Source organism: Chaetomium tenue, assembly GCF_020726465.1.
Source record: "Chaetomium tenue strain MPI-SDFR-AT-0079 chromosome Unknown F5144scaffold_1, whole genome shotgun sequence".
In the NCBI taxonomy this organism is placed as follows: Eukaryota; Fungi; Ascomycota; class Sordariomycetes; order Sordariales; family Chaetomiaceae; genus Chaetomium; species Chaetomium tenue.
In genome coordinates, this window is record NW_027117329.1 from 4,304,413 (window position 1) to 4,316,928 (window position 12,516).

At 56.2% G+C, this 12,516-nt stretch overlaps 4 protein-coding genes across 4 annotated transcripts; 1 reads left to right on the forward strand and 3 right to left on the reverse strand.

The window, feature by feature from the left end:
• Window positions 1-494: 494 nt before the first annotated feature.
• F5144DRAFT_637764 (chaperonin 10-like protein) lies at window positions 495-1,708 on the forward strand (the record flags this gene model as incomplete). The annotated part of the gene is made up of 2 exons (XM_066792673.1): window positions 495-997; window positions 1,166-1,708. The coding sequence occupies exons 1-2, from the start codon at window positions 644-646 to the stop codon at window positions 1,706-1,708; spliced, it is 897 nt and encodes a 298-aa protein (XP_066648972.1). The 5' UTR covers window positions 495-643.
• A 323-nt stretch (window positions 1,709-2,031) lies between these two features.
• Window positions 2,032-3,675, reverse strand: F5144DRAFT_625685 (uncharacterized protein; the record flags this gene model as incomplete). The annotated part of the gene is made up of 1 exon (XM_066792236.1): window positions 2,032-3,675. Exon 1 carries the CDS (start codon window positions 3,604-3,606, stop codon window positions 2,032-2,034), a length of 1,575 nt encoding a protein of 524 aa, XP_066648973.1. The 5' UTR covers window positions 3,607-3,675.
• A 1,263-nt stretch (window positions 3,676-4,938) lies between these two features.
• On the reverse strand, window positions 4,939-7,147 carry F5144DRAFT_617490 (cytochrome P450). Its single transcript, XM_066791883.1, has 4 exons — window positions 6,563-7,147; window positions 5,957-6,496; window positions 5,277-5,778; window positions 4,939-5,203 (listed from the first exon to the last, which is right to left on the reverse strand). The coding sequence occupies exons 1-4, from the start codon at window positions 6,777-6,779 to the stop codon at window positions 5,035-5,037; spliced, it is 1,428 nt and encodes a 475-aa protein (XP_066648974.1). The 5' UTR covers window positions 6,780-7,147; the 3' UTR covers window positions 4,939-5,034.
• Window positions 7,148-7,953: 806 nt separating this feature from the next.
• On the reverse strand, window positions 7,954-11,692 carry F5144DRAFT_480734 (uncharacterized protein; the record flags this gene model as incomplete). Its single annotated transcript, XM_066785245.1, has 6 exons — window positions 7,954-9,259; window positions 9,312-10,677; window positions 10,735-10,801; window positions 10,858-11,244; window positions 11,316-11,449; window positions 11,629-11,692. The coding sequence occupies 6 exons, from the start codon at window positions 11,690-11,692 to the stop codon at window positions 7,954-7,956; spliced, it is 3,324 nt and encodes a 1,107-aa protein (XP_066648975.1).
• Between the last annotated feature and the right edge of the window lie 824 nt (window positions 11,693-12,516).

Below are 12,516 nucleotides of genomic sequence, written 5' to 3' on the forward strand. Positions count from 1 at the left end.
TAATTGTTGGTTTTTGTGTGGGTTTATTTCGGGTTGTTTTTTTTCAGCATCTCTGTCTAGTCCCTGGTTAGCATGGGGGGTTGTCAGATCTTTACTCTTCGGGCTCTGTGTTAAGTTAACGGGATTTCCTACATTATCATCTCTCTGGTTATAGGCCTGGGAAAAATCCAAGTCAATGGAATATTATTTTTAGAGAGCCGGACGGCCGAGTTCACCGTGGTTGGGAGTGGTTGATGATTATGTCTGTTGTTTGTTGTTTCCAGGTTCGAGGTCGGTCTCCGTGTTTGTCATCATGTTGACATCATTTTTTGATCTTATCCTCGATTTCATGTCTTGAACACGCCCTTCGCCTTCGACATTTACAATCATGGTGTTCATCCCTCGCGCCCTTCATTGGGCACACTCATGAACGGTTGGTGTGGGATTATTCAGCACCACTTTGACGCTGGAATCTGGATTTCCCATTTCGGCAATTGACTTATACCACTGTGAAACAAGCAAAGTCAGATCTCGATATCTATAAAGCAAACATAGGCATCGCGCTTCAAAGTTTCGATTTCCATATCATCAACTTGGCCGTTTTACCCATCTCACAACAACATTCACCAAGTCAGCCAAATAAATCACCATCAGCACCGACACCATGTCCACCAACAACCACCACCACACCGAACCCACCAACCCACCCCCAACCATGAAAGCAATCCTCATCACCCGCCCCGGCCCCCCCTCCACGCTCCAAATCCACACCACCATCCCCCTGCCCCAACCCACCCCAGGCACCGTCCGCATCCGCATCCGCGCCTTTGGCGTCAACCACGCCGAGATGCACATGCGCCGCGGCGAGTGGGCCGAGTCCGTCCCCATCAGCGGCATCGAGTGTGTCGGCACCGTGGATGCCTGCCCCGGGGGGGAGTTTGTTGTCGGGGAGCCGGTGGCCGCGGTTATGGGGGGCATGGGGAGGACGGTGCCCGGGAGTTATGCGCAGTACACGGTGGTGAGGGTGGGGAATGTGGTCGCGCTTGGGAACGGGGGTGGGGGTGGGAAGGGGGATGGGGGGGGGTTGTCGTTGCCGTTGCCGTGGGCGGAGCTGGCGGCGCTGCCGGAGTCGTATTGTACTGCGTGGACGTGTTTGTTTAGGAATCTGGCGCTGCAGCGTGGGCAGCGGTTGCTGATTCGGGGGGCGACGTCGGCGTTTGGGCGGGCGGCGGTCAACTTGGCGGTGGAGGCGGGCGCGGTGGTTACGGGCACGACGAGGAGCGAGGCTAAGTTTGCGGAGTTGAGGGCGCTTGGGGTGGCGGATGTGCTGTTGGAGGGGCCTGGGCTGCCGGAGAGGGTGAAGGAGAAGTTTGATCGGGTGCTCGAGCTCGTCGGGAACAGCACTGTTGTTGAGTCGCTGACGCTGGTGAAGAGGGATGGGAGGGTCTGTCTGGCTGGGTGGCTTGGGGGGTTAGATCCGATCAAGGACTTCAACCCGCTGCTGCAGATGGTTAGCGGGGTGCACTTGAACTTTTTTGGCAGCTTTGTGTTTGGGAATCCCGAGTTCCCATTGTCGGATGTCCCGCTGAACAGTATCGTGCGGGCCGTGGCGGATGGCAAGTTCGACGCAAAGCCGTTCAAGGTGTTTAGATTCGACGAGATTCAGGAGGCTCACCAGTATATGGAGGATGGACGGGCAGCAGGAAAGATGGTCGTGGTTGTGGACTAAGTGATGGAATGAATGGCACCGGACCCCCTAGGCCAAAACAAACGCGGAAACTCGTGCAAGTGTAAATGCCAACGAGACCTTCGACTAGGTAGAGGAACAATAGGAAAGCCATTCAGAAGCCCAAAATGTACTTATCATTTGACTCGGTTCGTTTTATTTGATTCCCTTTGCTCGGGTTTCTTTACATCTTTCTCTTTTCTTGGTTTTCTTTTACTTCTCTCTCGGTCAACACACATTTACACGACCCGGTTCTTGATCATTGCTACACAACACTTGATGGTTAAAGCTATAGAATACCTATCCGTTTACATCCTACCTGCTGATTACTCATGCTTTGTCCCCCAGGGATCTTTCTTACGGTCGTCCGGCACACAGGCCAAAACAGCTACTTGGATGGGCTGTCTGTTCGGGTCCAACTGTGCCGTAACAGCTCTCAATACCCTCTTCATCACATCCCTCCATCCGCCACGATACCAACCCGGAAGTCCAAATTCCGTTTCCGACATGAAATAGTCAGAAAGGGCCGAGTAGAACGTAGCATTGCGTCCACGGAACTTCGGTGCAGGCTTCCCTAGGCCGCTGAGTAAATACTTGGACTTGGGCTTCATCGCCGGATCAATAATATAGATGGTCTTGAGGTGGGGGTAACGGACAGGCAGACTCTCCAGGCTCCGTCTGACCCCAGAACATAGTCCGCGTCCCTCTTCAAAGCTCATGCACATGGCTGGATGCCATACCCCAACCAGCACCTCGCACTGCGCCAGGGCCGGGAGCAGGCCCCTCAAGCCACTCACTCCAGCCCACATCCCATTGTCACACCTCCCTCCCTCCCTCGCAGCCCCGATCCATTCCTCTCCTCCAGGAAACAGACTCAGGTGGTCGCAGGATGGGTTCTGGCCGCATACTTCTGTATAGGTTCTTCTGTAAGCATCCTCCTTCCAGAACTTCAGCATATCCCCCCAGCCGATGGGCGAGCCATCCGCGCGAACATTGACAAAGCAGCAGACATCGCCCTTACCCAGGTCAATCAACGCCTCCCGGCCCACCACCGCCGCCGCCGCACCATCCTCCCCATCCCCGTCCCCTCGAGTGTGCCCACCACCACCACCACCGTGACCGCCACGATTAACCCACCGACCCAACGCATCCGCCACCGCCGTCGCCTCAACACACGACCCCGCCACCTCGCCACGGCACCAACCACCCGAAAACTGGGCGCCCGTGCCCGGCGCCCGCCCCGGCGGCATCAGCACGAGGCGCGACCGCGCATGCGCCCGCACGGCCTCCTCCGCCTCGGCGATCCGCGCATGCCGCCACGCCGACACCGCTGCCTCGGAGGACTGTGATGGCCCTGCAACAGCGGCAGCAGCATCACCATCACCAGGCCATCCCCAGTCGGCGCCGTACCGTGCGGTGAGGTAGGTGACTGTGTGGGTGAAGGGTTCTTCGTTGGAGAGTTTGTGGAAGGGGATGATGTGCAGGCGGGGAGGTGGCTTGGGCGCGGTTGACGCGGTTGGTGCGGGTTTGGGCGCGGATTTGGGCGCGGGGGCGGGTGGTGGGTTGCTGGTGGTGTCGGTGGTGTCGGTGGTGGTGGTGGTTTGTTGTGGGTTACGTCCTCGCCCCCACCCACCGCCGCCTTGTCCTTTCTTGAGCATTGGTGGTCTGTCTACGAGTGAGGGTACGGGCCGACCGTCGCCGAGCTCGCGGAGAATGGCGGTGCTCCAGATTTGCGTGCGGATGTCGGATGGGAGGTGTGTGAAGAGGGAGAACTTGCGAACGGGGGGGTTGGCTGGTTGTGGTTTGTCCGGTGCCGGTTCTTTTGGTGCCGGAGAGGCTTCAGTTGATTTTGTTTCAAACGGAAGGATTTGTTCCGGTCTCGCTGGCTCTGAGGACGCCATCTTGATCGATAAAAATTGCCCGGACAAGTACCTTACTAGGTGTTGCTCTAGTACTTGGTTGCCTATGATTTGGGTTTGGGTTGGCGTTGGGGAAACAATGTTTGAATACCCCAGAATATATACAAAATAATGGCACAAAGCAAACACACGACCTGTTCTTGTTGGGTATTCTTCGCCTTTGAAAGATATGCAAGTCAAACACCCTGATTCTGAGCCTCCTTTTGTTAACTCCTACGAGTCGTATTATTTCTTTCCACGTGGGGACTGGGTCTAGCCAAAGCGCGAGAAGTGTACACAAAGTGCATCCGGTCAGCGCTGGCCTATGGCGCATCGTCGTTCCACATTCCCACGGATGTGGGAGGCGAACCGGTGAAGAAAGGCATCACCAAGGCCCTCGGGAAGGCCCAGAACAAGAGCCTGAGGATTGTGGCGGGAGCCTTTAAGTCTACCCCCATCCGTAACCTCGAGACAGAGACGTGGGTACCACCGTTGGACTTATACCTAAACAAACGGCTTGCAGATTTCGAAAACCGACTCCAACAACCCGATCTGGACGACGGCCAAGGCGGCAAAAAGACGGCGGGGAGCGTTATCCTTACCGCCTGCCGCAAGATACAGCAGAGACTCAGCTCGAGGAGGGGCAACAGGGGCCGACCGCGAACCTTGAGGCCTCAAGGGCCCACGGCGGTAGAGAGAGCCGCGGGCACGATCATGCGCTGGACGGGGGGAACCATAGACACGGACAAGGCAGTAGAAGAGGCCTGGAGAGCGAGGTGGTCAAAGGAACGGGACGGCAGAGCAATCACCAGGCCGGCGGACGACTTTGACCATCAGCGGGAGACGCTATTCCGGAACGAAACCCTAAGGAGGCATGACGGTCTCAGCAAGGCGAAAAGCTCACTGCTCATTCAAATCCGGACGGGAGCAATAGGCTTACGGGACTACTTGTTTACACGGGAAGTCCCGGAGGTTCTGACGCCTGCCTGCGAGTGTGGCGAGGGACGAGAGACTGCCGAACACCTGGTAGTGTGGTGTTTGGCCCCACCGTTGACTCGAAGATGGGAGAGAACTGGAATTCGGACACGACGGGACTTTTACTCAGTTCTACACGGTATCAATCCCACGACTGTACGGCTTGCGAGGAGGATCCTCGACTGGCTGATGGACTCGGGGAGGCTGCCGATGTACAGCTTGGCCAGGAGGCTCGAGCTGGAAACGGCGGCCTGAAGCGCCCCCGTTCGGAGGCCAGGAGGCCTCCTCTCTTTGTATACGTAGACTCACCAGAACGCATCGTTCCTTGATTGTTGGTAGGGGTTTTTCACCCGGCCCGGGAGGGCACGGTTTTCCTGTACACTAAATAGCAGAGGGTCCGGCACGCCCTAGGGCATAGCGGAGTATGAATAATAATTATTTCTTTCCGTCCCATTGTTAGTTCCCACGCAAACTAACACGAGCAAGCAAATTGCATCCAGCCTTGGTCCCAATGCTAAAATCATCCCTCTCAAATTCAAAATCCGTTGCCGTAGCGCCCTCGATCACAAAATCAAAACGTTGAACAAGGGCGGCAAGAGCCACATACATTTCGGCCCATGCCAGACTAGAAAGGAAAACCCATCGTTAGTACTCTCGCAAGTAGAAGAAAAGAAGAAAAGAAGAAAAGAAAAACTCACTGCATCCCCAAACACCCCCTCGTCCCCCTCCCAAACGGCGCGAGCCCCCTCCTCCCCAACCCCCCCTTCTTCGCACCACCCCCCCCAGCCCCCTCACCCAACCACCGCCCCGGATCAAACCGCATCGCATCCGGGTACAGCTTCTCATCCGTATGCATCAGCAGTGTCGTCATCCCCACCGGCGTGCGCGCGGGGATGCGCCAGGCGCCGTAGAAGAGGTCCTTGTCGGAGATGCGCGCCGCGCGTGTCGCGACGGCGGGGCTGAGGCGCAGGCCTTCGGTGAGGACGGCGGTGAGGTAGGGGAGGGGGAGGAGGGTTTTGAGGGGGAGGGGTTCTAGTTTGAGGGGGGTGGTGGTGGTGGCGGAGTCGAGCTCTTGTCGTAGTCGGTGGAGGATTGGGGGGTTGGTGAAGACGTGGAAGAAGATCAGGCGGAGGGCGCTGGCGGTGGTTTCGTAGCCGGCGCCGCTTACGGTGCCTACTTCTTGCCGGATGTGTTTGAAGGCTTTGGCGGCGGGGGGGGGAGGTTGGAGTGTACGATGGCGTGGACGAGGGTGTTTTGCAGCTTGGGGTCTGGGGACGAGGATGTTACGGCGGCTAGGGCCTCTCGCGTGTCATGCTCGAATTGCTGGCGTTCATGGATTAGTAGCAGACTTCTTGGCCTGGGCTATTGTCAGAGTAACCTGCCTTGAACAAGCGGAGGAACGCCTTCATGCCTTGGTCGGCCGTCTTGCTAACCCAGTCCACGGGCATCATCTTCAGCGCCGGACCGTACCAGCGTATAAACTTGTTCGTGCGCCAGAACTTTCCCGTGCCCAACGACGCCACTGACAAGGCGTAATTGAAATCATCCGAGTCAAGGTCGTTGTACTTCTTGCCCAATATGAACTCATTCGCAATGTCCCGGGCCAAGGCCCCCGTGGCTGCTTCTAGGTTAACAGTGGTTCCGGCAAAGCCAGCGATGCGCTCGCAGAACTTATCCACGTTCTTGAGAACTATATCCTGTCGAGCATCAATCTTCGCTTTTGAGAACAGGGGCGCTATGGCACTACGGTACGCCTTGTGGGCGTCATGGTCCGACCCAAAGATGGTTGAATTCCGCGCGCCAAAAGCATCGTATGTCCAGGCATACTTGTCCCAACGGCCGTCCATGCGGTAGAGGACTTCGAAAAAGGCCGGGTCAATGACGTGGAGCTCGTAGGGGCTGATACGGATGATTGGGCCTGTACGAGGTAAGTTGCTATCCATGAATATGAACCGAGCAAGGCCGCAAGGACTTAATTTCTTACCGTATTTCTTGTGCAACTCCTTGATTTTGTGGGTGTATTGCCCACCCTTAATGAGATCGTAGTAACCCTCATACCAACGTGAGACAGCTGCCAGCTTGGGACCAGGAAACCGAGCAAGGGGATGGAGAAATAGACGATAGAACCCGAGAGTCAAGTAGTAGACGAAAACTACCCCAACCACATTGCCCCAGGAGAGGAGCCTAGCAACAGACTCCATAGTGGTGGTATGGGAGCAATGTAACGTATTGTGATGAGTTAAGCTTAGGGAGAACAACCGATGGGGACTTGATAGTCCAACCCAAATTTGTATACAACACAGCGCTGAGCGGGGATTGATTTCGTATACTTCATATCAAGTCTGTCGGAGGTGGTGGTAGTGAGGTATATGGGCATACCGTTCGATCTCCCAAAGGGAGCCGGTTTCCGTTTCGAGGTCTCCGATAAAGTCCGACTATAAAAGTCCCCGAGGCGAGTGTGTTCAATGGGTGAGACTGAGACCATGAGACATGGCCCCGCAGAGATTCACCCACTCAGCGTTGCATTGTTGCTGCATTGGTTGTTACATCCCCACGTCCCGAGTGTCTGGGAGATCGTTGCCAGACTGGAAGCCCAGCGCTGACGAAGTCTGTACCACACGACTAGACCGGGGGTGCTGGGATCTTTTCTAGGATGGTCTTCAGTGAATGGCAAGCACTCACTCCAATCCGGTGGGCTCGGACTTGCGCCGTGAATCTCACCCACATAACACCATATGAGGGCTACCCCAGTGACAAAGTGTTCATTGATCATTCATTAAGATTATGCCTACAAACCCCAGACCAGCAGCCCATGCGTCCCGCCCCATCCATGTGCGCCAGCCAGGGAACGATCCATACCAAACAGAGATAGTATACCCATACACGCAGAACGCCTCGCATTCCTGCCACCTCCCGTCCGCCCCTCCCCATCCATCTGGGCTGGATCTTCCGTCATCCCGTTTCATCCCTCTCGAAAGGCAACCAACTCCCAGAACCCGCAACCAACCCGTTTCCAAGCCCTGCCAGCCTAGTACTACTTGTGTGATCCAGTGCAGTTGCTCCTGTTTGCCAGCCCCGTGTCCTTCCTTCAAATGGCCATCCACTCCTGTCGCCTGCGGTTGACACTCGCCCCGCCCCGATTAGACTCATACAGAGGAAAACAAAAGAAAAACAATAGCAAAAGAAATTAGATATAACGTCCATGAAACTCGAAGCAACGCGTACACCCCAAGAGGCAGAAAGGTGAGGAGGAGAGACACCATTAGGAAGGACGGACGGATTATCCATCCTTCACGACGAATACCCCCTTCGCCGATTCCCGGGCTTCCAAAACCCCGGCATGCCACACGCCACCACCGCAACCCCCAACGCGCTCTAGCGTTCGGGGATGGGCGTCTTGGCTAGCCTCCCGCCGGCGCTGACGCGTTTCTGTAGCCGCGCGTCGCGTTCGCGCTTATCGTTCTGGCTCGACATGGCTGTGGCGCCCCCCGGCGAGTCATACGAGCCTGACGCCTCGATGGCCGCCTTGCGGCCGCGCTTCATCTCGATGTAGGCCTGCGCTGCCAGGCTGAGCGGGACCTGGGGCAGCGAATCTGGGATCTCGGCGCCGTTTTGGATGAGGAGCTCGGCCACCGGGAAGGGTACCACCCGGTCGACAGTCGAGGTTGGAGGAGCCAATGCCTGCGTTGGCAATGGGGAGGGCGGTGCCGGGTCTGCCGCCGCGAGGGCTAGGTAAATGGCGTGTGTGCCACGCGACTTGTCGGCGACGTTGGGGCTCGCGCGGAGGGCCAAGGCGTATAGAATCTGTTGGATCTCGTTGCGCTTGATGCCGGCTAAGAGGGTGTCTTCTGGCGTGCCAAATCTTGACAGCGTCGCCGAGATCGGCTCGACGTATACCCGTTCGACGTACTTGGCATTGATGAACCTGAGCCTCTGCTCCCGGTTGGCCTGAGCCGTGAGTTTTGCGGCTGGATCCAGCCTGGCCTCGAACACCATGTTGGACACTCTATTGCCAACGAGGAGAAGCAGCTCAATGATATCGGGCGTGAACGAGGTTGTGTCAAGTGTCAGCGACCTGACCTTGCTAACGTGGGTTCCTAGGGATCGGTGGATGCCGCTGCACTCGATGCAGACGATGATGGCGAGGTTCAGTGAAACCCACTCGACTTTGTTGTTGGATCCGCAATCGGCGCACCAGCAGTTGCCTTGGTCGTTCTCGCGGAGCATTTGCAGCAGCTTGTCCGGCTTGTCTTCGAAACTACTGCCGCGCGAAGTGCTGGGCCGGGCCCCAACGGTCGTTCGTCGGAAGGGGATGGCGTTCGAATGACTGGCATGGCTGACAGATGAGCTCTTGCCGACCAGCATGGAACCGATATCGACCCCATTGAAGCCCAGGTCAGCGTGAGCCGTCGATGGCTTGTCCTTGAACGTCCGGCCCTCGACGGCGCTTTGTAGCGCATTATTGATGGCCATAATCCAACTATTCATATCCTCTTCGGATGTTGCTTGGTAGACCCGCTTATACTGAGGTGTGATGACTTCGAAGCAGAAACGGCGGTCCGCGTTTCTGGCCTCCCGGACCGATGCAAGGCGTAGGTCTATTGGCTCCATGTGGAGATCGAGTTTCTGCTTCCAGTTGCTGTACTCAGACAGCTTCCCTTGGTCGAGAACAATCCAAAACCTACCACACTGTTAGTGAGAAATACCGAATGGTGGTATAGTTAGGGACCTACTTGTGCCAGCCCTGCTTGTTCAGATTCCGTGGGTCGACGTGACCTCCGGGGCGGTTCAACGCCCAGAGTAGACCTTCCTTCCTATTCGAGGCATCCTTATCGGATTGCGCCGCCTGGTTGAGATCCCGCTCTTCCAGATCACGGATGCCCTTGAACTTATTGCTCTGGACCGGGCTGCCAACAACGCCGTGCTGCTGACTGAGGCTGCCGGGTGATCTTGAGAGGTCGCCAACGCTGGGCGAACCGCTCGAGTTTATGGAGCGCGTTGGCCTGAGCTGCGACCCAGTGCTGTCCGCCCGCCCCATCTCCGTGTCTGAGCTTGACTGAGTGCCGTTCGGGTGGGTCGCAGCGGGATTGGGTCCCGAGGCGGTAGAGGGGGGCTCGGGTTCCGTGTATGCGAGACTGCCCTTCTCGAGGAGCCTTCTCTTCTCTTCCCGCTCGACGCGTTGATATTGATACTCCTTATCTGCCTCGTGGACTTCCGAGGATAGGGCTTCGAGCTGCGGGAGCAGGTCGTCAACCTTCTTCGCGGCCCGGAGAAAGTACCTGGCTTGCGCATCCGCATATTTGGTGAGGTGCGACAAGACTTCTTGCTCTTTGCGGCCGCCTGAGAGGTCCTGCATAAATGACGAATAGTCGAACCGCTTGAGCTCAAAGTTCCTGCGCTTTGTCTGGTACTTGGAGTCGCTCTGCTTTGCCTTGACCGAGTCATGCCGTTGCCCGAGGTACCGGCTAACATATGCATAAAACTCCTTGCTCTCTTCTTCAAAGTCTCGCTTTTTGGCCTCGGCCTGCTTAATGTCCATCTGGTAGAGCTTGTTTACCGGGTCGATGACGATCTTTTGCAAGTTCATAGTGTTTTGCCGCTCGTACAGCAAGATTTCGCGGGCAATCTTGTCAAAGTAGTGTTCGATGGCAGGCTGGACAGCATTTGCGTTGGTGGCTGAGACCTCCTTGAGGGCGTCCATGAAGGAAGCAAACGCGTCGTTGGCCTCCTGCTGCGACTGGTGCACGTACTCGGCCTTCTTGATCAGTCGCTTCATCTGCATCCTCATGTTGCCGGTCTTCTGCTCTAGAGACTTCATCGTGGCCCGGAAGAGTGGCCCATCGTCCGACATGGACATATCCTCTGCCGGTCGAGGGCATGATACATCCACCTTGATGGGCTCCTTTAGGGCTGAGGCCGCAGGTGGCAGCGCGCTGATCGGATCGCCGAGAGCTTGTTGCGGTGAAACAACCTCTTCGTGTTCTGGGATGGTACTAATTTGGGACTCGAGCGATTGTGCAGACACGACGCGGACCTTCGGCGGAGCGCTCAGAAGTGGCGGAGTGGGGGAATTAGGCTGGCTCAGATAAGGCGAGGTGTCTGATACGTAGGTAAGTATGGTCCTATAACTGAAAAGCACCCTTAAGGAACACCTACTTGCGACATAAAATGAGAAGCTGGCCAAGGTGATGAGCCGGTGGGCCCGCTGGTCGTACTCGACAAACTGCACATATACATTAGCCATTGTACAGCAGCGAGCATTTGGAAAGGGGTGCCAACGCTGCATGTATTCCTCCAGCCGCCGCCCCGGTCCTCGGCCTGCTTGGGTGGTTTCCAGCGCCATGTCCAATCAAAAGTCACGGAAGAGCTGCCGTCGGTCGAGTAGGTACCGACAAGAGCAACATTCGCATTCTTATGAAGGTTTGGATCGGCGTGGAACTCGCGAGTCACCAAGTTCTCGACTTCTCGGGGTGTCGACGCGAACACAAACGTCAGGCCGTTGAGCTGGGTGTTCGTTGTAGCTACCGTATCGCCACTTCCTGTTGGACTCTGGACACCATTTTGAGACTGGCGAATGATAAAGCTGAATGTGAAGACGAGCTCATCTTCGTTGGAGAGCTTCAACAGGAAGGCGGGACCAGAACCAGAACTGGCTGACTCGGCATCCTACAACAATGGCGTTAACACTTTACCGGGGCCCAGAGACAATAACCTTGAGGGAGGACTCGGCCACTCACTAGGACGAACTCGACGGGGGTAGAGTCGCCAGATGCCCTCGATGCGGATACTCTTGTAGCCGGAAATGCATTCGGAACGATGTTTATTGGGGTACGACGTTTCGGACTAGTTATGACAGCGGAAGAGATGGATACTGCGAGCAAGAGGAGTTAGCATAAAGACTTCAATTTGCGCAAAGCAAAGCACAACAAGCGCACTAAGCACGCTTTCGACAGGCAGCCGGTCGCGCAAGGCGCATTCAATTACGCGCTGAGCATTGCACAGACCGGGGCATCGCTTCGCTGTCGCACGGCGGGGAAATCCAAAACTTACAGCGATTCTGATCTCTAAGATAGAGAGGTGCGCCCTCATCGGGCACGCTGCTAACGTTGCCCATATCGGCGCCGAGGATGCTGGGAGCGGGCACCGATTATCGGCAAGGTGGGAGGAGATGTTCAAGTCGGTTGATGGTGGTCGGCAGTAGTCGAAATCCAAACGAAGTTCTAGGTTGGCGACTGGCGGGCGGTTCGCAGCGGCGCAGCGGGGTTGCCTGCTCAATTCAGATGCAGGCTGGCAGGGGCATTCGGGACACGCAACACGGCCTTCTGAAACCCTGCAGGCCCCCAAGCCAGGTGCGCCCTGTAACGGTCGCTTGGGTAAAGCCCCTGTAATTCACGAGATCCACCCAGCCATTGAGGTAGGGAGAACACTGGAGGTTCCATACTCCGTTACACGGATACGATACCAGAGTCAGACACTGGACCATCCACCCCACGATGTCTCTTTTGGAGTCTTGATTTTTGACTTTCATCAATGTTTGATACCTATATGTGCTGATAGTACTCTGGGGAACTCCAGGCCCCACCTCGGTGATAATACATTCCAAAATTCACCGTCCATAGGGCAATACACACATTGGATAGTTACGAATATTTACCTCCGTACTCCATACGCCCTCAGCCACAGCCACGAGGCGAAACGTCAGCTTGGGCTTGCGAGGAATGGCCCGTGGCACGGGGGGTGCTAAATCGGTCGTGTGAACCTTTAGCGTGCTGACAAGGGACCGAATGACGTCTTTGCTATCAACGTCATCTCGGCGGATAAAACAACCCATCGGAGTCACAAGATGCCAGAAGTAAAGAAAGGCTTATTCCAACCTACCTGGCTTGCCTGGTTATTTTCCATGCTGTCTTTTTCGGTTTCTCACCCTGGGCACCTGGT